General features: G+C 43.8%; 2 protein-coding genes across 3 annotated transcripts; one reads left to right on the top strand and one right to left on the bottom strand.

Moving 5' to 3' along the window:
- Positions 1-257: 257 nt before the first annotated feature.
- TMEM254 (transmembrane protein 254) lies at positions 258-7,174 on the bottom strand. The gene is made up of 4 exons (XM_064662558.1): positions 7,040-7,174; positions 5,447-5,550; positions 4,184-4,243; positions 258-1,793 (listed from the first exon to the last, which is right to left on the bottom strand). The coding sequence occupies exons 1-4, from the start codon at positions 7,139-7,141 to the stop codon at positions 1,673-1,675; spliced, it is 387 nt and encodes a 128-aa protein (XP_064518628.1). The 5' UTR covers positions 7,142-7,174; the 3' UTR covers positions 258-1,672.
- Positions 7,027-20,935, top strand: LOC135417907 (diencephalon/mesencephalon homeobox protein 1-B-like). 2 transcript variants are annotated; one of them, XM_064662556.1, is made up of 4 exons: positions 7,027-7,147; positions 9,218-18,351; positions 18,564-18,748; positions 18,837-20,935. In XM_064662556.1, exons 2-4 carry the CDS (start codon positions 18,309-18,311, stop codon positions 19,776-19,778), a joined length of 1,170 nt encoding a protein of 389 aa, XP_064518626.1. In that variant the 5' UTR covers positions 7,027-7,147; positions 9,218-18,308; the 3' UTR covers positions 19,779-20,935. The 2 variants fall into 2 exon arrangements, with proteins under 2 accessions (XP_064518626.1, XP_064518627.1); XM_064662557.1 differs by having other exon boundaries at positions 7,071-7,147; positions 9,264-18,351.
- The last annotated feature ends 749 nt before the right edge of the window (positions 20,936-21,684 follow it).

Genomic DNA, 21,684 nt, shown 5'->3' with positions numbered 1-21,684 from the left:
AGAATTCATCTTGAAACAAAGAATATTATACCAATACTGCTTTTAGTGCCATGGAAACTTTTTTTTTTTTGGTAGGGATAAGCCCCATCAACACCTTGCCCTGTTAGAAATGCTGGACTGGGGTGGGACTTACTCTGTAAAGCATAGAGCCAGCTGATCCTGTATGTTCCAGGTGAGGATACTGCTATTTGCAGGTATAGAAATTATATATTTAGTATAGGCATTTATTGCTAGGATAAATTAAAAAGAAAAACAACTTCACTTTTTTAAAATCTTTATTGGGTCACAGACTATGATAACAAGTTACACAGTAAAATGCAGCTCAGGCTTTTGACACTCCTGTTGGATTTCTAGGCACTAAACACGAGTTTCTACTTCTCTACAAAATGTTAACCAGTTTACCATTAAACAAGAAAAAAACCCCGAAACAAACCACCATTTCAAACCCTTCAGTTCTTCATGCTTTCAGTATGCACTGAAAGCAAAAACTTTATGTACCTGTGCTTGAATAAGACTTCTTCATCAGAAGTGTTAGTCTGTAGGTACTGCACAAGGCACAAGGTTATTTGTTACTGCCTTGTGGGAGCTCTTGGTTAGAGCAAGAACAACCTATTCTTATCCTTTTTTCCAGAACAGCAGCACAACAAGTGGCATGGTAAAACTTCTCCGACACCAGTTAATACTTTAAATAGTTATTACTTTTAAAAGTGCTAAACCTAGACAGGCTAAATTCTTGTTCAAATATCCAAAAGTAAAAGACAGTATGATAAAAGATTCACTACACATACAGGAAATACTCTGAGGGTGCTTAAGATGATCTCCCAACCACAGATTTCATAACACCAGCACCTAGGAAACAGTGGTATATGTTTATTCACTACACTTAATTTCATTCTGAAATGTAAACTTTTCTGCTGGATTTTGGAATGATAATTTTTTTCCTTAGATAATAAATTTCTTCTCAAAAAAGCTGCCCTCCAAGCTACTTTATATTGTAATAACTCACAGATTAAAATCTTAATTCAAAAGATGAGGTCATGCTGCATGAATTTTAAGGCACATGTATTAAACCAAGTTAAAATGGTTTATGTACCCAAGCTCACTGCACCTCAGCCTGAGCTGAGACTTGGTCTGTTTGATGTGCTTGCAGCAATATAGTGGTCTGTCCTTTGTGGAATAAAATAAGTTGACAAAACAAAGTACAAAGACCAGGCTTTCACAACAGCAATGCCAGTACTGTAGAGGAAATACAGTAAATTTAAATCCTATTGCAAAACAGGTGCAAGTTGCCTTGTAGCTGTCAATTAGCTGTAGAAGAAAAATCCTCCTCATGGAAAGGTAATTTATCAACCACTACTACCAGCTGTCAGTGACAGAGTATACAGCCTGTGTCACAAACTGCAGAGAAGCAACTTTTGGCTTATTGCATAATAAATAGGATTAAACTTTGGCGGTGCCAAGACTGAAGGGCTGAATTTCTACTTATCTATCCACAGGGGCCTGTGAATTTTAATTGTTTTGCTTAGTATGAGGAGAGTTGCTTGGGTAGAAGGGCACTGCATCATGCAGCAGGAATGTAAATTAGATAATTACAGCACCTAGACATGTAAGTGAGGATCTTTTCTGAAAAATGAGGATGAAGAATGCGAGAAGTGACGTCTTCCACTGTCTTCTAGTACTGCTTCTTGGCTGAAGGTTTGTAAGCCACCAGAAGACCAAAGGAAGCATACCCAAAAAAAAGGGTCTGAACGAACCATTGGAACTGAACTGATGGGTCAGTGATTCCTTTAGATCTGCAACATTAACAAAAGCATAAAATGGGTCAAAAACTTATGTTCCTGCAGACTAGACTGTGATACTCACAAAATGAGGTTAGATATCTCTACCCATCCTGGATATTCAGACTTGATTAGAACATTTCAACTTAGCATCATTAATTCCAATCTACTGAGACTTGTTTCCTGTGCTAACTAAACATACTAGTTCCTGTGATTTTAAGCTACCTACAGAAAAAAGTTCTTTCAGACATTTCATCCTTATAATTTCCTCAACAATATACAAATTGCAATCTCAGTGTATGCTATTTGAAATGACTTATCCTATAACAAATCCTATAAGAAACTGGAGTAGCTTAATACTAATCTTAATACACAAGTCTGAATATAATTTCTTGTTCACTGTAGTCATTTAACTAATACATAGTAATTAAATATATATTTGCTTATTAATAAAACAATTACTACATAATAAATAAGTCAGTTAATACATACTACTGTATACAAGCAGGGCAGAGACCTGACAAATACTGTGCAATGCAGGATGGAGAAGCACTCTTATCTAAATTTGTGGCTAGAAAAATACAGGTAACAGGGCTGAAGACACCTGACTTAATTTATGAAGTAGAAGTTTTCCTATGTTAGTTAGTTTTAAGTTAACATGTATGAATTTTTTTGTCTTTTACAGAAAATGTCACTTTTTTCTCCACTTCATTGTTCTTGGGAAATACTACTACTGAAAGGAACACGTACAAATATAACAACAAAACCAAAGGATTTCACATTTCTAGTAAACAAACACATCAAGCATAGCTGTGCTCCAGCTCACCAGTTTACAGGGAGGCTCCCTCTACTGACCTTGTCCAGAACAGTTCAGCTGTCCATAGTACCAGAGCATCACACACACAAAACGATTGTCTAGCAAGTGTTAGCACAACATTTCTAGATGTTCATTCTTAAATTGTCTTACCAGATGTGAAAAACTTTTCTGTTTAGAATCACAGCTGCAGCGTTCCCAAATGAATGCAGAAACTGGAGAACTAAGGCTTAAGAAATCTACCTGTTTCTACAAAGTGAGCTTACTTGAATAGACCACATGCAGCAATACAGGCCAACAGCCAATGACAGTACTACTGTTGATTAACAAATTTGTATCTCCTTCCTCACTAGTTTTCCCTTGTGCCTCCTTTGTGATGTTGCCAAGTAGACATTACTTTTACATCAGTAAAAATGAATGGTGTTTGATGCTCATAGAAGTACAACTGCTGGTCACGTACAGCAGGGTGCCTGAAGAGACAATGATGGGCAGGCCATCTGTGCTCCTTCTTTCTTATGGGCTTTAACACTACTCTGTAAAACTTCATTAGTTAAACTAATTACAATACTCTGATGTGGTATGTTCACTGGTAGTCAAGTGTCCTCATACTTAAAAGAATCACCTTAAGGCTTTATACCCATCTATCTGCAGAACTAGACTTTTAACTTCAAAGCTACATAACTTAAAACCAGAGCCTCATAATAAAAATATTACTAACTCTCATTCTGAAGGTGGAAATCATTAATCCATATTCTACTATCTTGAGAACCACCTTAAACAGCGTTCTGTGAAACAAAATCCCTTTGCTTCCAAGAGCCGTTACTGGAGAACCCTGGGAGAGACAGCTGTGAACTGAACCACGTGAAGTGGAAAACCACCATTTTTATGATGGCAAACAGACTGGCCACCTACTGTCTAGAGCATGAGAACCAGTATCTGCATTCTTCTGAAGTACTACAAACAAAATTCAAATGATCAGAAGGACCACGTGTTTGGACAGCACACCTTTCCAGGTAAATTGTTACCCTATTGTAAGAATTAGTTGGCCTTGCTTGTATAGTCTGATTGTTCCAAGTACTTTATCCCACAAACCTGCAGATACAAGTAGATCTTAAATAGTCCCAAATGGAAGTGTCCAATTGTATTCTTACAATATAGATGCAATTGTTAAAGTGTGTAATTAGCAGTATTGAAATTCTGATGAGGTAAGATCTGATAAAGTTGTAACACCCGAAGTTATCAGGCTATTTCTACACTATCTATTGTTCCCTCTGCTCCCTGAGGAGCAGTGGTACCCCATGAACAGGGAGCTCAGAGGCAGACAGACAAGCTCTGGCAAACCTTGCTGCTGCCAGTTCTGCAAGTTGCCACCCCTTGGTTTTGCCTCTCTGTACAACAGTAATCACTAGAAGAATCTGCAGTAACCAGTTGTGGAGGTCAGCAAACTATCACTGCATCCAGAATTTTATGAGTATGCTCTGAATTCATACTGCTGCTGAGAACAACCAAAATCAGTCTATAGCTTCTGTCACTTGTACCAAAGATCCTTTTCAGAGAACCTATGTTGGAATCAAAGGAGGGAACAACTTACTGGCATAACTTAATACCGTAGAGGGCTTCTACTATGTGAATCAACCAGGATACCCAGAACCTAATGGAAAGAAAACATGTTTTATTTTGTTGAAAATGAGGGAAAAGATGGTTGTATCCAAGATGCATTATGCAGAGAATATAAACCTGGAAGCATAGAAGTGACATCTTACTTTAACGTAGAAAGGGAGGGGTATTTTTTATCTTAGAAAAAAATATGTGTGCACTTAAAAGAAACTGAAGTCCACTCAGAAAATCAGAGGAACTGTAGCTCATGTAATATCCCTCAACCTGCTATTTCAAGTATCCACTGCAGGCTTCCAAAACTTTCAGCACTTAGATTAAGCCAAAAAGACAAATGCTTAGTGAAAGCAGTACAAGTTAATCTTAGCTAAGCATGCAAAATCTATCCTTTTACTTACATGAGTATTTTTAGTGGTCCTAAGGAGCTACTTCAGTTTTTATAGATTTAGTTCTATGAAAACAGCTGTGTGTATAGATTCAGAATATATAATATGACTCGATGAGTCAAACTCGGTCTACCAATTTTCATATGGAAGCTTTTAAAAATAAAAAGTTACACAGGATATTCAGTTAAGCTCAATTCAATACATTGCTAAAGCAAAGATGAAGGTTTATCTTCTACATGATGCATGGTAAAATAAGTGAGAAAGCCCTGCTGATTTGTCTTTACAGGAAGTCAGCAAGTGACAGACCTGCTCACAAGGAAATATTTTCCAGCTCTTATGTTAATTAGGGTAACAAAACCTAAGTTTTGTAACCCAGCAAAACTCAGCGCTATGCAGTTTGTCCAGCAGGTTATTTCTCATGGGGACAGGATCAGGATAAGTGAGTACGAGGGTAGAAAATGTTCTTTAATTGAAGCTGGAAAAAGAAGAATCCTAAAGAAAGAACTGGACTACTCAAGTGACAACTTGAGAAAAGAACCACTTTTAGGAGGTGGTACAAATATAACTTCACAAATGGACAAACAGCTGTTGTCAAAAGTAGTATCTTAACATTTTTTCCCTTTCTTGCTATAACATCACTGATGCCAAATTCTAAGCTGAATTTTTAAACTTTCATACTGGTCTTAGCCTATGTAGTCTTCTACATACTTTTTATCCCACATCCTTAATTATAATGAGCTTGAAAGGAGAGCTCTTTAAATCTAATTAACGATTGGGTTACAGGAAAGCTTGTTAACACAGACTAAGCACAAGAGACAGAGACAGACAAAATAATACAGTCAAATATAACTTACATGTAGCATACCCACTTGTGGTGGTGTTCCACTAAATAATTAAGGAAGGTACCAAATATTCCCAAATAACTATAAGGTATAGTCGAAGGCCAAAGTGTTACCCACTAAAAAAAAAAAAAATTTAGTTAGCTTACTTCAAAGTAGAATTACTATCAATTTAACCTTTAATGAGCTTTCTTTTTGCTCTCCCCACCCCCCATGTCCATCAAACGTGGTTTAGGGCTTATTTATTCATAGTATTTAAACTCTTTCATTCCATTAACCTTGTCCAAGATCCATATTCTTCAACAAGGCAACTGGCCTTTGAAAGCACACTTACTTAAAAAGATTCAAACTATGAAATTTCTTTCTCTTGACATACAAGATGCCAAGGGATAAGCTTAAGGTTGCTGTCTGGGTACCAAGAGTGCGTCTGCACATTAAGTGGCATTTCAGTTGTAAGCTCATTACCCATTAGACATGGCAGCTGCAAAAAACACATTGTCTCTGTCCTAAAGAAGACAATTTGAGGAAACTGACCTGAAGAATTCAAACAATGACTAAACTGTTTAGTAGGAATAACTATCTAAAACTAGGGGATCAGTCTTTCTTCTTTTGTCCCTTAAAAAAGAAAATGCCAGATTTTCTTCTGTTTCGAACAGGGTGCAGAAGATGACTGCTGTCCCAAGACCAAAGACGCACATGGTTTGCTTCCAGGTTTCTTTCCTGTCGCCGAGCTGTGTGCAGTGTTTGCCAGTGTCCACCTGCCTTTTACCAAGCCGTGGAGGAGAAGCAGGCGGTCAGTGAGCTGTGCCCTGCAGAGTCCACTGGGGGTGTAAGGTGAACGCTAGGCTAGACCAAGGTTCACACTCTGTCTGGTATCAATGCTCCAGTTTCTAACTACACTTAAACGTAGCTATGCCAAGGACGTGGCAAGATGATGCATTTAAACTGGGAATTTGCTTAAAGCGCATTCTGTTTCTTGAAACAGTCCAAAAGCTGTTCGGTGAGCTGCCTGGCCTGCCTTGACCATCATTTTTTCAGCGGTGGTTCTTACGTTTAGAAAACCCAAACAGAAGGAAAACATGTGAAAGGATGACTTTGATAAACTTGTCAGATATATCAAAACTGTCGTTAATATCCCTGCTCCAGCAATCCGACTTATCTTGATGTCTGGTTTCAGAGACTCGCCAATTTTCCAACCACGCCGTCAGTTCCTACAGTCTGCAAATGCACTTTACGGACTGACGTGCCCCAGGGCTGTCCCGGAGCGAGCTGTGCCGATACTCGGCGCGGTCAGTTTTGGGAACGCTGGACCCCTCTCCCAGGGCACCGGCACCGCCAACCGCGCCCGGGATGTGGCCTCACCGCCACAGCCTCGCCTCCCAATCCCACTGCTTTCCCCCTCTGGACTCCCTCCGTGGCTCCCTCCAGCCTCCTCACTGCCTGGCCTGGCCAAAGTAGGACGCTTAGTTTCCTTTTTCTGCCGGCTTATTTTTAGGAAGAGCCCTTCCCGCGGACACCGGCACGGCGCAGGGAGCCTGTCCCACGCACCGCGCGTCTTCCCACCGACGTCCCGCCCGCCCCGCTCTCCCCCCCCCCGCCGCTCCTTACGCCGAGGAGGACCATGCCGAAGATGATGGCGACCATCCATATGAGGCGGGAGCGCTGGAAGTGGCAGCTGCCATCGAGTCCCCGCTCCGCCGCCGCCGCCATCGCTCGGTGCCTGCTCTGCCCCCGGCGCGGCCCGCGCGCTAAGGCCGCCGAGGGCGGGGCGGGGCCGGGCCGGGCCACCGCGGGCCGGGGGGGGGCGGCCTCGTCCACCCCCGGGCGGGGAGGGGGGGAGGGACACGGTCCCTGCCCCGCAGCCGGGGGGGCCGCGGGTTCGCGGCTCGGCACCGCCATGTGCCAAGTGCCACACTTTGGGTACAATAACCCCCCGCGGCGCTACAGGCTGGGGGCACAGTGGCTCGAAAGTGGCCCAGTGGAGAAGGACCTGGGGGTGCTGGTCGACAGTGGCTGGATATGATCCAGCAGTGTGCCCAGGTGGCCAAGGCGGCATCCTGGCTTATATCAGGAATAGTGTGGCCAGCAGTACCAGGGCTGTGATTGTCCCCCTGTCCCACTGTTGAGTTCACATCTTGACTGCTATGTCCAGTTCTGGGCCCCTCACTGTAAGAAAAACACTGAGGTGCTGGAGCGAGTCCAGAGAGGGGAAATGAAGCTGGTGGAGGGTCTGGAACACAAGTCATGTAAAGAACCTGAGGGAGCTGAGGTTGTTCAGCTTGGAGGAGACTCAGAGGTGACCGTAACTCTCCCTACAACTACCTGAAAGGAGGTTGTTGCCAGGTGGGGATCGGTCAGCCTCTTCTCCCAGGCAACAAGTTACAGGACAAGAGGACACAGTCTTAAGCTGCACCAGGAGAGGTTTAGGGTGATTAGACATTGGGACGGGCTGCCCAGGGAGATACTGGAGTCCAGCCCTGGAAGTTGAAGGAAAGACCAGACACAGTACTGAGTGCCATGGTCTAGTTGACACAGTGGTGTTCGGTCATAGGTTGGACGTGATGATCTCAAGAGGTCTTTTCCAACCTAAGTGATTCTGTGCCGAACGCGGTATGGAACAGCACAGAAACTGGAGAGAGCTTTCCAGCTTGACGCTTTGCCACTTCACCGCAGCGCTCCGCTTAGGGGTGGAGGAAAAAGCAGGAAATGCAGGAAATGGGACAATCTCGGCAGGTGCGGCCCGAGATGCACCCGCTGGTGCGGGGCACCCCGCAGGGACCGGGGCGCCCTCCCGTGGCACCGGGAGCGAACGGCACCGGGCGGGATCGGGAGGTGCCTCCCGCGGGAGTCCCGGGCCCGGCAGGGCGCGGGATTGTCCCTGGGGCGAGGGCACAGTGTCCCGGGGCTGTCCCTGCGACAAGGGCACGGTGTCCCCGCCGCAGCCCACCCGGGGGTCAGAAACTGCAGCAGCGCTCGCTACGGGGCTAAAATAATACTACTGAGCAGTTCAGTCATTAGTTGGAACAGTACATAATACCTTTTGGGAAACTACCAATTCAGATTGTATTAAATCCAGCATTTTCTACTCTATGCCCTTTTGGGACACTGGACTCGGAGATGAACTTGTCCAGAGAAGTCACCAGGACCTTGGGAAAGGTTCCCACGGGTAGAACTATTGGCGGATGGGATAAGTGTTCATGCTTTCCTTTGAATTTTGCTACCTTTTTGCTTGATAGAGACTTTGACAGTGTAGAGACAGTGAGGAATGTTGACTATGCTGTTCCCTCTCCTCGCCTGAAGGCTAAACACCTGCTCTTTTAACTATGTGTTAATGACGTGCCTGTAAAGCTGTTCTCTGCAACAACTAATGCAGCATGTCCTGACATATCCCCAGCATGAATCCTGTGTTTCAGAAAATGGTCACTATAGAAGGGTTAGTTTTGTTCTGTCCTGAGACTGTTCTGTTTCCCTGTCTCTATTTCATTCCGGGCTGTTCCTGCCCAGAGCACCATACAGGGGTTTTCTTGTTTGTTTGTTTGTTTGTTTTTCTGGAGATTATAGTAGGGTTTGGTAAGAAATTCCTGCAGTGGTAAAACTGTTCCTGGGAGCCCATCTACAAAACTCAGTGAGGTTGGCTATGTGGAATTCCACCTGCTTAATAAATTTCCCTGGTTTGCTTTGCTGATGCAGGAGAGCAGAGTGTGTGGCCCCACTTACATCTTAGTATCTGGCAGAAGTTTCTAAAATTCTATTTTTTTAAATTTTTTTATTTTTGTTCCTTTTTAGAACATTCTACACAGACTTCTGCCTGCCTGTAATTCCATGTCCAAAGGTTGTGCTGAGATCCTGAGATAAGCCGAGCTTTGTGGTAGAAGTGCCTCCGACTGCCCCACACAAGGAGAACCCACCTTGCCGCGCACCAAATACCTCATCTAAGGAAGTAAGGCAAGTGTGCGAGAATGAAATCCAAAAGCAACTCAGTTGCCGAAGGGATGTGCTGCTGCGCGGAGGTGACTGGAGAGGGCAGTCAATACACAGGAAAGATGCAGGCTGTCAGCAACCCGGCGCTGCGGCAGCATTTGCTTTGTTAGGCTGGGTTTGGTGGCCAAAAGTGGCCAGGAGAGGTCAGAGAGGGAATGTCATGTCACCCGTTCTGCCGCACTGCCGTGAGGACTGACCGCACTGTGATATCCTGGGCGGAGGAGGGGGAGCTGGCCTCCTCTTCCTCCTCTGTTGCCAAAAGTAATTGATTTATCTTTTATTAAGCGATATTCTTCCTGGGCTGGAAGAATGGTCACAAAACAGCTTCATGTGTGACAGCAGCCCCCACTCGCTGCCAGTGACACAGGCAGCTCCACCAGCCCTGGGCACGGACTTGAAAGTGAAATAGTTCATGAAGACAACCCCCTGCTCAGACCTTTTGTGGGGGTGGACTTCTGGAAGTTACATTTCAAATCCAGGACAATGGCTTTGACCTGACTTTTTAAAAGGCTCTTTCTTTTGACAAATATATGAGTCTTTAGAGTATTTAAGAAGCTGAATAGAGTTCCAGTTTTAAAAATTTAAAGCCAGAAGTCCTGTTGCATCATCTGGTCTGGCCAGCACAGGCGATTCAATTTTATCTTGTTTCTCTGAATTGACCTCAGTGAGTGACTTGCTTTTACTTAAAGCATACTTTTCAAGGGACATTTTATCTTACTTTGAAGGTGGCAAAAGACAGAAAATCCACTGCTTTCAATGATTATTCTTTCTTGTGTTTCTTAGGTTAGATGTACCTAACAACTACTTTTGAGGGATTAATTTTCCAGAGTAGCTGAAAAGCTTGCTGTTTCATATTTTGCAAATATTTGCATTTCTGCCCTCATATTTTGGACAGACCAGCTATCTTTGTGGCTTCAACACTGGGAATCTTGTTTGTCAGTGAATTGCTTTTATTGGCAAGTATCATCTAAACTGGAAACTACAAATCCCAAACACTGTTACGTGAATTATTGAAAAAAAATGCAGAACAAATCACTTTGCCAAGTTTACAGGGAGTTAAACTGTTTTACCACAACTTCAGAGATTTCTACTTTGGTTTCCTTTCCTTTTCTCTTAATCAGTGCCAGAAAGTGACTGAATGAAGCCCTGGCACCCTGTTATGAACTGGCAGCATGCTACACACCAAAATATCACCTGAGCGCAGACAGTGGGAAGCTCTGGCCGTGCTTACTAGAAGCCAGGTTTAGATTAATAGTTTGGAACAGACATGTCAGTTGTGACAGGATAACCACAGCTCCATGTTCTTTCTCAGGCCTTTCCTGTGCTAGAGAACATGCAGATACTGGTAGCTATCAATTGACACAGCTGCCATCACGGTGACAGAGCTCTGTAAGCATTTGAAGAAGACGAGCTATCCTAGCTTTGCCCGGCTTCAGGCTGCACAGATTGCTAAACTGAGTCTCTTTTGACAGTAGTCAAGGCCATAGAAAAGAGGGAAAGCATAATCTTAAAAACAAGCTTGAAAGGAAAAAAGCATACTCCCTCATAATTTCATACAAACATTTTTCTTTCATTTGCATCACTTGGTTTAGATTTCAAATTAGTTTGGTATTAAATCCATGAGTACTTATTGAGAATCTAAGATTAAAAGACATGTTTGCTACAAGATCAGTAGATAAGGTTACTAACCACATGATACCATGAGAATGGGACATGTGATCCTCTTTGACATTTCAAAGACAGCTACATTAATTTTTAAAAATGTTTTTTTCACTGAAGCTCTGTCCATAGGGTCCTGAGGTCTCCATGGTGACTGGGTGTGTACACTGAGGTGGGTTAGTTCTGCTGAAAACAATCGAATGGACCTGTGTATTCTTTCTGCCTAACCCCTGAGAAACAGCTACCTCATTTCCTATGATGTATATATCAATAGATCACTCTCTTCAATTTTCAAATACTAAAGTTTCTGCTGCACCTAGTGGTGGAGAAAACTTGTTCCCTCTTCGGTTTAGAAGCATTTGCTATCTCTAACTTAGAGATATTGACTATCTCACTTTCATTGGGAAGTACAAAGGGTATTTGCCAGGTAGTCTGCCTCTTTTGTTTGGTGTTCCTGGTAGATGCCAGAGACTAGATAGAGACATGTTAGCTCTTCCCTGTCTTTTAAAATTCCTTAAAATAAAGGGGGAGGGAGGATTAGTCAAATTCAGAACAAATTTTAGGGTATGAGTCATTGTACTGGAGTCAGTGAGGTGACTTCTTTAAACAGCAACTTTCTGTATAGGTAAGGATTAAGGGACTGGGCTTTTTTAGGAAGTTACTTGAAAGTGAACTGCAGCCAGTTTTAAACTGGATTTGAAGCTGGTATAAAAGAGATGAGATGCATTCAGTTACCTAAGTTACCTAAGGACATGGAATTATCAACAGGGCTTTTTATTATCAGGGTTAAATGACAAAATGCTACAATGAAACTAATGCAAGTAATGTCTGATTCCTAATGTAACTAGTTAACATGGCTGTTCCTCTATAATTTTTAATTTTTAATGGGGACTTAAAATTGTATCACCTTAATCTTTTAGTTCTAAGACCAGAGAAGCTAAGGAAAAGTATGGTCTTTAAAAGTATTTCATGTTGCAGTTTGACAGGCATTACAGTTTTGAGTTAATGGTCAAGATTTTCAGCAGATTCCCATACTTGCAAAAAAAATGTGAAGTGTAATGAGATGTGCATTAGAAGAAACAATGTAGTGTGGTAATTCTGCTTCTTCTTATAGTGAATAGTCTTTGCAACATGGAAGTATGTATCCTTCTCATTTGTAGTTGGATTCCTTGAATGTTTGATAAAACTAGTTGTCTTCTAACACATTTATTACATAATTGTAAGCATAATTCAAGCACTGGAAATTGTCAGCTATAAAGGTTCCAGACAAATACTTTATTCTTTGTAAGGACTAAGAACTAGGTAACACTTACAAACGTATGAATTTCTCATTGATTTTACTACAAATCCAGTCTGTACATTTTAGAGGCGAATTTTTGTCAGAGTTCCATATGCTCATCCTAAAAATATCACTGTAGCGGTTTTTTTGTTATTAAAATGGAAGAGAAAGGTGAAACAGCTGCTTTTGTCATTACAAGCTTTGGCCAATGTTGCATTAATAAGCCTTTGTAAATAGACAGCCAAGACTCACAAGTTTGAAGTCTGGGTTGCACAGAGATCTTCAGTTTTGAGCAGCTGTGCACTTTACAGTTCTGTATTTGTTTTTACCAATATCTGCTGGAAGTCAGTAACTCAAGTCCTACTGGACTATTTGGGAGATGAGAAGCAATAGGACTGACAAGGGAGGTTAGAGAAATAGTTCTTTGAACAGGGAGGAGAAGACTCCAGACAACTTGTCTCCAGTCCTAGCAGACTAGCCTTAAGGCCAAATTCACTCATCTTTAGGCAACTAGTTATCATAATCAGGTTCAGCAAGCCATGATGTTGTGGTTTGTTGTATTTCTATAGTATCATGTGGGTGCTTGTATTCTGTCAGCACAAGAAAAAGATAGTCCTTTTCCTAAAATGTCTGCAGTTCAGAGGTCTGATCCTCTCAGAGTCCACAAGTGTTTCTGGAGCTGATCAGTCATTGAGTATATGGTGACAGACACTTTCTTACAAAGGAAGGGAGACAGGGAAGGAGATGGCAGAGATCATGAGGAAAAGTATTACCATAAAGTAACATAGATTGTGAACCTGACTCTACTGGGCATGAAATACTGCTACATTTAAATGAAATCATATTTATCTCAGTGGTGCTGGAGCAAGAAACAACTTGCCAGACTTAACTGAACTCAGTAATCCTCTGGAGGCCTAGGCTAGATATCTGGAGGATATTTTATACACTGTTTTATGTTTCTTGAGGCAGGATTTTAGTGGCCACAGGTTTTCTACTGCATGAGTTCCTGTGTGGCTTTCCTACTCTGTGCTCAAAGAGGTCAAGAATACTCATAATCTGTTCATTAGGCTTATTAAAAATGGAAATCCTACTCCAGGCTGTTCCTGCACTGGTGTGGACTTTGCTCTGCTAATTTGCCCTTCCCTGTGGTCATCCTAATCCTTCATAGGCTCAGGCTCAGCCTGTCCAAACTCCAGATCAGTGCTCTGTGTGGCTGTGTGAGGTGGGTCTGTCCCACAGAACAGAGGTGTCCCTCCACCAGAGTAGGAGACATTGTATTGCATGAGACTGGGGGCACTAATCACTACCTTCCCAGCTATCTTACTTCCATCTCCTAAGACTTTTTTTCCACTGCCTAGAAAAAAATGAATAGTGTTGAGCACCACCAGGCTACCACTTAATAAAGACAAAATGTTTGCAAATACTTTGGTTTCAGTTTTACCTTGGTTATCACTGAAGAGTTAAATATCAGGCTAGCAGACATTTAGTCTTAGCAAGTATGACCCTTTTTTACCATTTCTCTAGATTTTAGATAATTACAATCAGTTCAATGGATTATTTTAAGAGTTAAATATAAGAAACACTTAAGTGTGAGACTATTCCAAGTTATGTGAAACCAGTCTAATGCCTTCTCCACCTTGAAATCTACAGATTTTAGTGGGAACTAAGTCAGAGCAAGACTGGTAGGTCTCAAAAGTGAATGATGTTTTCAGCAATATTGTTTTCCTCCACCCTGAAGTGTTAGTAACAACATTCATTTCACATAGGAGAAAGGCTAGAGCAATGCTTTGACATAATAAAGATGTTTACTGTAAGGGAAAGCTCAGTGCAGGTGATAGCTCTCTCAAGAGCCAGTTCTGAACTGGGGAATGAATTCTCTTGGAAAGCAAAGATTATCATAAATTTCACCCTCTTTTTGCTCAAGGTCCAAAATATGCCTCTACCCTGCTTTTCCTGATGACATATCATGGAAGTGTGCCTGTCTGTACATTGAATTGTTTTTCAAAACAAGAGAGGCTGCTGTAAATGCCCCTTTCCCCAAAGAGCAGGTGAGAACACAACCTCACTTGTCTGCTCATATTCTCTGGAGGGTTCCTGGACACATCTGGCCGTGACAGTACTGAGCATAGGGTGAAATCTTTGTGGATGAGAATCCATGTTGCTTTGCTGAATTCTACCATTTTCCATTTGAACATGAAATCTCTTTGCAGTTCTCCGGGGTTGTTTTGTAGCATTTTTATTTCAGTAAGAGCTGCCTTTTACTGCCAAGCCCATAATTAAAGCCGTGGTAAGTAATGGGCTGCAAAAGGTGTACCAAAAGATAATTAAAGATGCACTGCAGAGCATGAGCATCCTTTTTATGAGGTGTTAATGTCTGAAGACCAACCAGTGACATTGATTTTGCCTCCTTCAGGATGAAAGTTCTGCTTAAACATCAATAGCACTGTACTGCCCTAGAAAATGTTTGATGTAGGAATTTCTTAAAGGGTGTTTGTCCTAAGACTCCCCAGGCAGGCGCCTGTGACAGCCCATGCTGCACTGGGTAATTCGGCATCCCATTCATGCTAGCAGGATTTGCTAGTCACCTTTGCAACTCCTAACTCAAGAAGGGCTGCTCTGGAGGGAGAGAAGTGAGGTTCTCCCAATGCCCTGGATTAAATAGATGCAACCCTTTTTTTTGAGAACCATTTTAAAGAGCACTGTGACTAGTCATTGTCTAACAATGATGTTGTCTCTCCCAAATGCACTTTACACACATATCTTCCATTTCTGTTCTATTTTGAGTATATTCCACATGTGATTTGGACTCCTCTGTAGATGTACTTATACCACAACTGGCATAAAGGAACCTTGACAGAGTGGGTTTCCACACTTGGACTCTACTTCAATCTATAGCAAAATGACATGGATTTTTGTGGAATTCTGAAGACAATCTATGAACTAAAGAGACACTGGTTTTGTTAAGCATGCTGCTTTGGATATACCTATTTCTTTCCCCACACTCATCCCATTCCCATATTTGTGAAATGAATCAAAAATAGGTGGCAGAATACTATTTTTCCAATAGAGTTTAGAGAGGAGATGCAAGAGCTCACAAACAGTTGTTTTGATTATCACTGACATGCAGCAGCTCAACGATGCCAAGGGAATTCGGGCAGCAAGAGCTGGTCCGTGTTGTTGCCTGGATTAGTGTTTGTGGCAGAAATTAGCTCTTGTGTTAGGCCAAGTCCATAGGTCTCAGCAGAAGAGGGGCAAGAGGAGAGGGAGGAAAAGATTGCTATCTTCTTTCCTGGAATGTCACTTAGTAACAAAACACTCTTTCAATTAGCATTGCAAAGAAAATCTTTGAAAATGAAGGGTGCAAAGAGGCTGCCTGGCAGAATGCCTGAAACAATAACTCCGGGAAGTGTGAACTGCTCTCCATAGCTAGAGGATGTTAACAAAAGCCTAGTCTATCTGACCCGAGCTAATAGTCGTGCACAGTCACTGTTAGCAAGCAGTGCAAGTCCGTGCAAGTCTCTGCTGGCTCCTTCTTATCTCTTCTGCACTGGTTGTGTCTATAAGGTGTGTATGTGTGAGTGGGAGGAGATGATTTCCCTGTTCTTTTGAGATCGGTATTGCAGGCTGCCTGCAGGGGCAGCTTTGTGTTCTAGTTATCTCCATGACATGATGCTTTCTGCTGTGAAAATTGAAAATCCAGAAAGAAAACTGAAGATATTTTTTCTAGTTTTTCTTGTGGCCAGACTGAATGAGTGAAGTATCTTTGTACACTAGAAATATCCTTGGTATCCTTGATCCAGTTTATCAGGCACCCCATGGACAGAATTGCAGAGAGATGGAAAAGTCATATGCAATTCCATACTTTATTGTGCCAATTCAAATCGAGACTCCCCCATTCTCTCTTACCCTCTGCTCCTCCATCCCGTGCTGGTGCTTGCCAAAAACTACACCGGCCAAAAAGAAAACCGTTGTCTTTTTTTTTTTTTTTCTTTATGCAATGGGCAGCTCTGTGAGCTCTTGGCTCATTTCTGGGCAAGTGTACACTGGAGATGGTATGTACAGGATTGTGTGCAAAGCCATGTGGAGGCTTAAAGACAGGTAGAGTTGAACTCTGCATGCTCAGAAAAAGAAGCAATAGCTGAAGTTGGCTTTGCTGTAGAGAAGACTGTCAAAAAAACTATGCCTCCAAGCTTTATGTCTGCTTGTTGTGTCTGAGCCTTTGTCTACATAAGTCTCTCAACAATAAAAGTGAAATAAAGCCAAAGGACTAGTAGCACATCTTGACTCTACCTACAACTGCTGAACCACTTTGTCACCCAACACTTTTCTCCTTTCTCCCACATAACAATGCTCACTTTTACCTTCTATATGGACAGGAAAAACTCCAAACTATCCTGGAACTCTGGAGGAGAAAAGAAATCTTGTGGGATGTATCTGTGCTATGACAGTTCAGGCTTATGGGGATAATATGGTAGAAGAAAGGGGAGAAGTACTGAGAAATTGCTTCAAGCTGTTGTTTCCAGATGTTTTGGACTACTTGGTGCTATCATCCCTCTGGAATTCTCACTGTCTTCACATGCACTTCTGCTTGAAAATATTATTAAGGTAAAGTGATTTCTGAGGGCATTTACCTTGCCTTATGGACAGGGTTGCTAAAGGAATCCAGTCTCTGAAGTACTAGATTGACAGGGGCTGACTGTCATCCCTGTCTGGAAGGTCATTAATTTTTTGTTGTGAAGCACTGCAGTGGTGTGGGTAATGTTAAAACCCTTGTGCAGCTCAACCCAAAGTGGCTGCATGGATGGTGGATACACTGGTCTCTGCAGAACGCAAACAGTATGTAACAGCTGACAGACTTTGTCCCTGTACCCTTTAGCTTCAGAGCAAGCTGGACAAGGTCCCAAATCTGAAAAATGAATGGGGGGGACATGGTGAGATGAAAAACATATGAAGTAATGATGCTGCTGTTCTTGAACACCTTCAGTGATAGCCATTAATGGCCTCATTTGACAAATTATTACACTGACTGATTTGCTGCTGTTCTGACATCTAATCCTTTGCAGCGTTGCAACTGTTGCTCCAAGTCCTTTATGTCACTCTTGGCTCTCTTAAACAATATTTCTGGACTCTCTTTTAGATTAATATGTCCATCATGATTTCACCTTGGGCTGATAGCACAGACCTTGCTTGTTCTGTACCTGACTTGGATGAGCAGAGCTGTCTAGAGAGAAAAAAAAAGCTGCCATAGGAAAGGAAAACTTTGTGCTGAGCTCTTCAGCATGCACTTGGGAAGGAGCCTGCTCCATCTCCCCTGGGTGATCCCCGAGTGAGCTGGGGGAGGGCTTTGTCCTTTATTGTGAACAGCGGGTGTTAATGCAATGTCTAGTAAAGCCACCAGCATTTTATTTACTGCAGTTAAGTCGATGAGAAATGTCCCATGGATGGAAATAGGAGCAGGGTAACCAAACGGGGAAGACAAGGACTTGTCACCCGGGTGTAGTAAGAGCTGGGATGGTTTCCCATTGGGAGAAGGGCAGTGTGGAGGCCTCCCTGCATCTAGAGGAGTACTGGGTTTCCAGCAGAGCGGGCCCGCGGTACAGAGAGAAGGGGAAAGGGGAGCACTCTTAGAGAGCTGAAGCAAAGGTGAAAGATTCTTTCATTGAATTATCCACCCTCCATTTGAATTAAAAAAAGGTGGATGGGCTGGTGGTGACAGCGGGGGCTTCGCTGGGAGACGCTTTGGCTCCTTGTATGGGGCGAGCCCTTATTATGTGTATTTTGGTGATGGGGTGACAATGGAGGTGTGGGAGACGGCTCTGAGTCACCCGCGGAGCCCCGGCGGCCCCGGCTCATTGGCGGGGCCGGGCCGGGTGGGTGGGGGTCGCTCAGGGCCGAGGTGAAGGGCTCATAAGGCGCGGAGCGGCCAGAGGCGCCCCACCGCCCGCACACCTCGGCCCCATGGAGCTCGCCAGCCTGACCCCCGCCAGCCCCGGACCTGCCGGTGAGCAGCCCTGGGGCGCGCAGAGCGGGCGGGCGGGCGGCCGTGGGCTTGGTGGCGGTGTTGGTGGTGTTGGTGGCGGTGTTGGTGGTGTTGGTGGCGGTGTTGGTGGCGGTGTTGGTGGCGGTGTCGGTGGCTGTGTCGGTGCCGGGGCCGTTGGGGCAGAGATCCGCCGCCCGGCCCCGCTGACCGCCTCTCCCCGCTGTCTCCCCCAGGAGAGCCCCGGGCGCGCCCCGCCGGTCCCGGCGCGGGGCGAGAGGGAGGCCGGCGCAAGAGAACCACGTTCAGCAAGGCACAGCTGGAGCTGCTGGTCCGCGCCTTCGAGAAGGAGCCATACCCCGGCATCGCCCTGCGGGAGCAGCTCTCCGACCTCACTGAGATCCCCGAATCCCGGATCCAGGTGAGACGGGCGGGCCGGGAGGACGGGCGGGCGGGCAGCGGGGTGGCTTCCCGGTGGTCCGGGCACTTAGTCTCTGCCGGTCCCGCAGGTGTGGTTCCAGAACAGGAGAGCCCGGCAGCTGAACCGCAAGAAGAGCGAAGCCGCCGCCTACCCCAGGCCGGGCAAGGCAAAGCCGGCCCGGTGCGGCGGCCAAGAGCGGCCACGGGCGCCGCAGGGTCCTGGAGCGGAGCGGAGCCTCCTGTGCCCGCAGCCAGGCCTGCCAGGAGGGAGCCAGAACTTCTGCGGACAGCCGCCGTCTTACTCGGGACAGCCGTACTCAAGGCTCGACATGCATTTCAGGAGCTTGGATAACACTTTTGGAGCTCAGGGTCAGACCCCAGCTCACTTCGGTTTGGACTGCGTGGGAAAAGGGGTCCCACTAGGTGCGGAAAGCATGGGGAGTCCCCCTCAGTTCTCGCTCCCTGTGCAGCAGGCACAGGACTATCCGCACCTGAAGAAATCTTTCCCTGAAAACTACTACTCAGATGCGGATGTTTTCCAGATTTGTATAGAAGATCACCAGTACCTGGCAGCTAAAGAGAACATGTACAGGAGGCCTCTCTTTAACTACATCAGTGCTAACCAGGGCCTGGGTGTTGAGAACTATTCATGTATCAAGTCAAACACTTCTCCCTTTGCAAAGGGCTTCGCTTTCAGTTATGGTGAAGGGGAACCTAAGCTCGAGCCGGAGCAGATGAGGCACAGTTCACCTCTGCTTGAGGCTAGTAATGCTAGTCCTCCTTTGATACTTCCAAAACATGAAGGGGGGTATCAAGGGACACTTGCCACTCCAGCCACATCCTATGGGCAGCAGGTGCTGGAGACAGTAAATGACTACGACTCTCATTGGCTGGGGATGAGAAATGAAATTTTGGGAACAGGGTTAGATTCACTGTTTGAGAACGAGCAAAATGCACAGCAAGGTGAGCAAAAAAGTTTCCTTTTTGCTTTTGGTGGCCAGAGTTCAACCTGTCATTTGAGTCACACATGAAACTGGCATGCTTGCCTGATGAAGAATTAATGTGATTTTTTTGTTCAATTGGCAGTGTTGTCCTAAGTGACTAGAGGTTTGCAGGTCTAAGTGTGGAGTGCTTGCTCTGAGTTTTTTGCCCTGTCTGGAAGGGAAAGAAAGATAAGCCACATTAGTAAGGGCTACAGGAGAATAAACTGCCAAATGTGTCCCATCCCAGGGGAACTGTCACTAAGCTGCTTGCAGTATTCCTGCACGTTTGGTTATTGGCAGCCTCATGTTAACTTGCATGCACAGACTGATCTTCACAAGTATGTCAGTACTGAAGATTTCTCTGTGTTCAGACTGTGCTGGATTAATTCTGCCAGGAGGATTGGGATTATGGTGTTGCTTTTGTGGCCTTACTGCACTGAGTTTTGTTTCTATTCTGGTCATAATTCACTTACTTTAACTTAAGAAATCTGTAGAAAACAGACATTTATAGCTTTTAGTGGAGAAAGCATTAACACGAGAAGGGGACAAGCATGGGAAAAACAGCATTGGTGGTGGCAGGGGGTGGCTCACTGGGTGTGTCTGCATTTTAGGTGTGCTCCTGACAGAGAACACAGATGTTTTTTCCTGGATACTTAATGTGTAGTGTTTTCATTTAAAAATGACCACACGTGTAGCCTTTTAAAGGGCAATATTTTTGTGACTTCCTTTTGTATAATTTGTTTGCAGGTTGTATTCTTTTTTTTTTTTTTTGGTTGTTTTCAAATTGTAATTTTCTATTTGCCAAATGAAGGTTTTCTGCCTTCATGAACTTGTAGAATTGCACTCAGAGAAGAGAAAAAAAAATTAATTTCATCTTTGCATTTGCACATTGAGCCTGTTTTTAGAACTCTCAAGATCCATGGCTGTCTGGAAGAGCACTGTAATCATGGAAGTGTTCTTCACATGTGTCTCGGGAGACTGCCATGGTTACATGTTAAAGCAATATCAGACCTACAATGCTGAAAACTCTACGGGTAAATCCTTTTTTGTGTTTAAAATGTGGCTCTTTTATGTTTTAAGTATGCCTAGATCTAAATACATATGTTATTAACTTAATTACTTTGTTTATAGAACAAAAGAAACAATGAAAATAAAACTTAACCACAGACCATTATTTTATTAATAAAGTTGATATCCCTGAAGAAGCTGTCTAAGGAGATGTGTATACAAGAAGTCCAGAAAATTAGGTCTGACTTTTGTCAGTAGTTTTTAGCTGTGCCTGTAACTTTTCTGCCTTGACCTGAAGGAATGTGGCACACTCGTGTATCACAAAAGAACCATGGCTTCAGACAATAGCTGCAAGGCACAAGAAGTTGCATCTGAGAGCAAAGGCTAAAGAGGTGTTTATATTTATGATTATATATATGACTCCTTTAGTGAACTTTTTGAAAAAAAATTTCATTAAGACTCATTTCTTTATTTACATATACCCTCTCCCTCATAAGACCTTCTTAATGAGAAGGCACAGACAGAAAAGTAGTAATTTTACCCATGAAAAAGACAAGAAAGCGGTACTCAAAACTGTGTAGCAAAACAGCTTTACTTCATGAAGAGTGAGGTAAAGAGGAAGAGAAAAAAGCACATCTGAAAGAATAATACACACCATTAACCAACAAGGCTGGGATTTGGTTCCTCTCTGGGGTCAGTGGGCACCTGGCAGGTAGCACAGGGTCTTCCCATGGTATCCTCCCTGCTGATCTCAATGTGTGATAACCAGCACCCTCTTATCTCATGGGGTCTCAGGCAAGGAATGGGAAGGTCACTGTTACAGGTCTCAGGTGAGGCTGGTCCCTGCAGTGCATCCAGCTGTTTCCCTGGCACTCTGTAGGCATCCTATTCTGTCAAAGCTGCACTGAGGCAGCTGTGGTAGGTGTTTGGTGTTGAGCTGTCAATC

This window comes from Pseudopipra pipra, chromosome 8 (assembly GCF_036250125.1).
Source record: "Pseudopipra pipra isolate bDixPip1 chromosome 8, bDixPip1.hap1, whole genome shotgun sequence".
Taxonomy (NCBI): Eukaryota; Metazoa; Chordata; class Aves; order Passeriformes; family Pipridae; genus Pseudopipra; species Pseudopipra pipra.
Note: the sequence above shows the minus strand (reverse complement) of the source record. Positions and strands in the feature narration are given on the sequence as shown.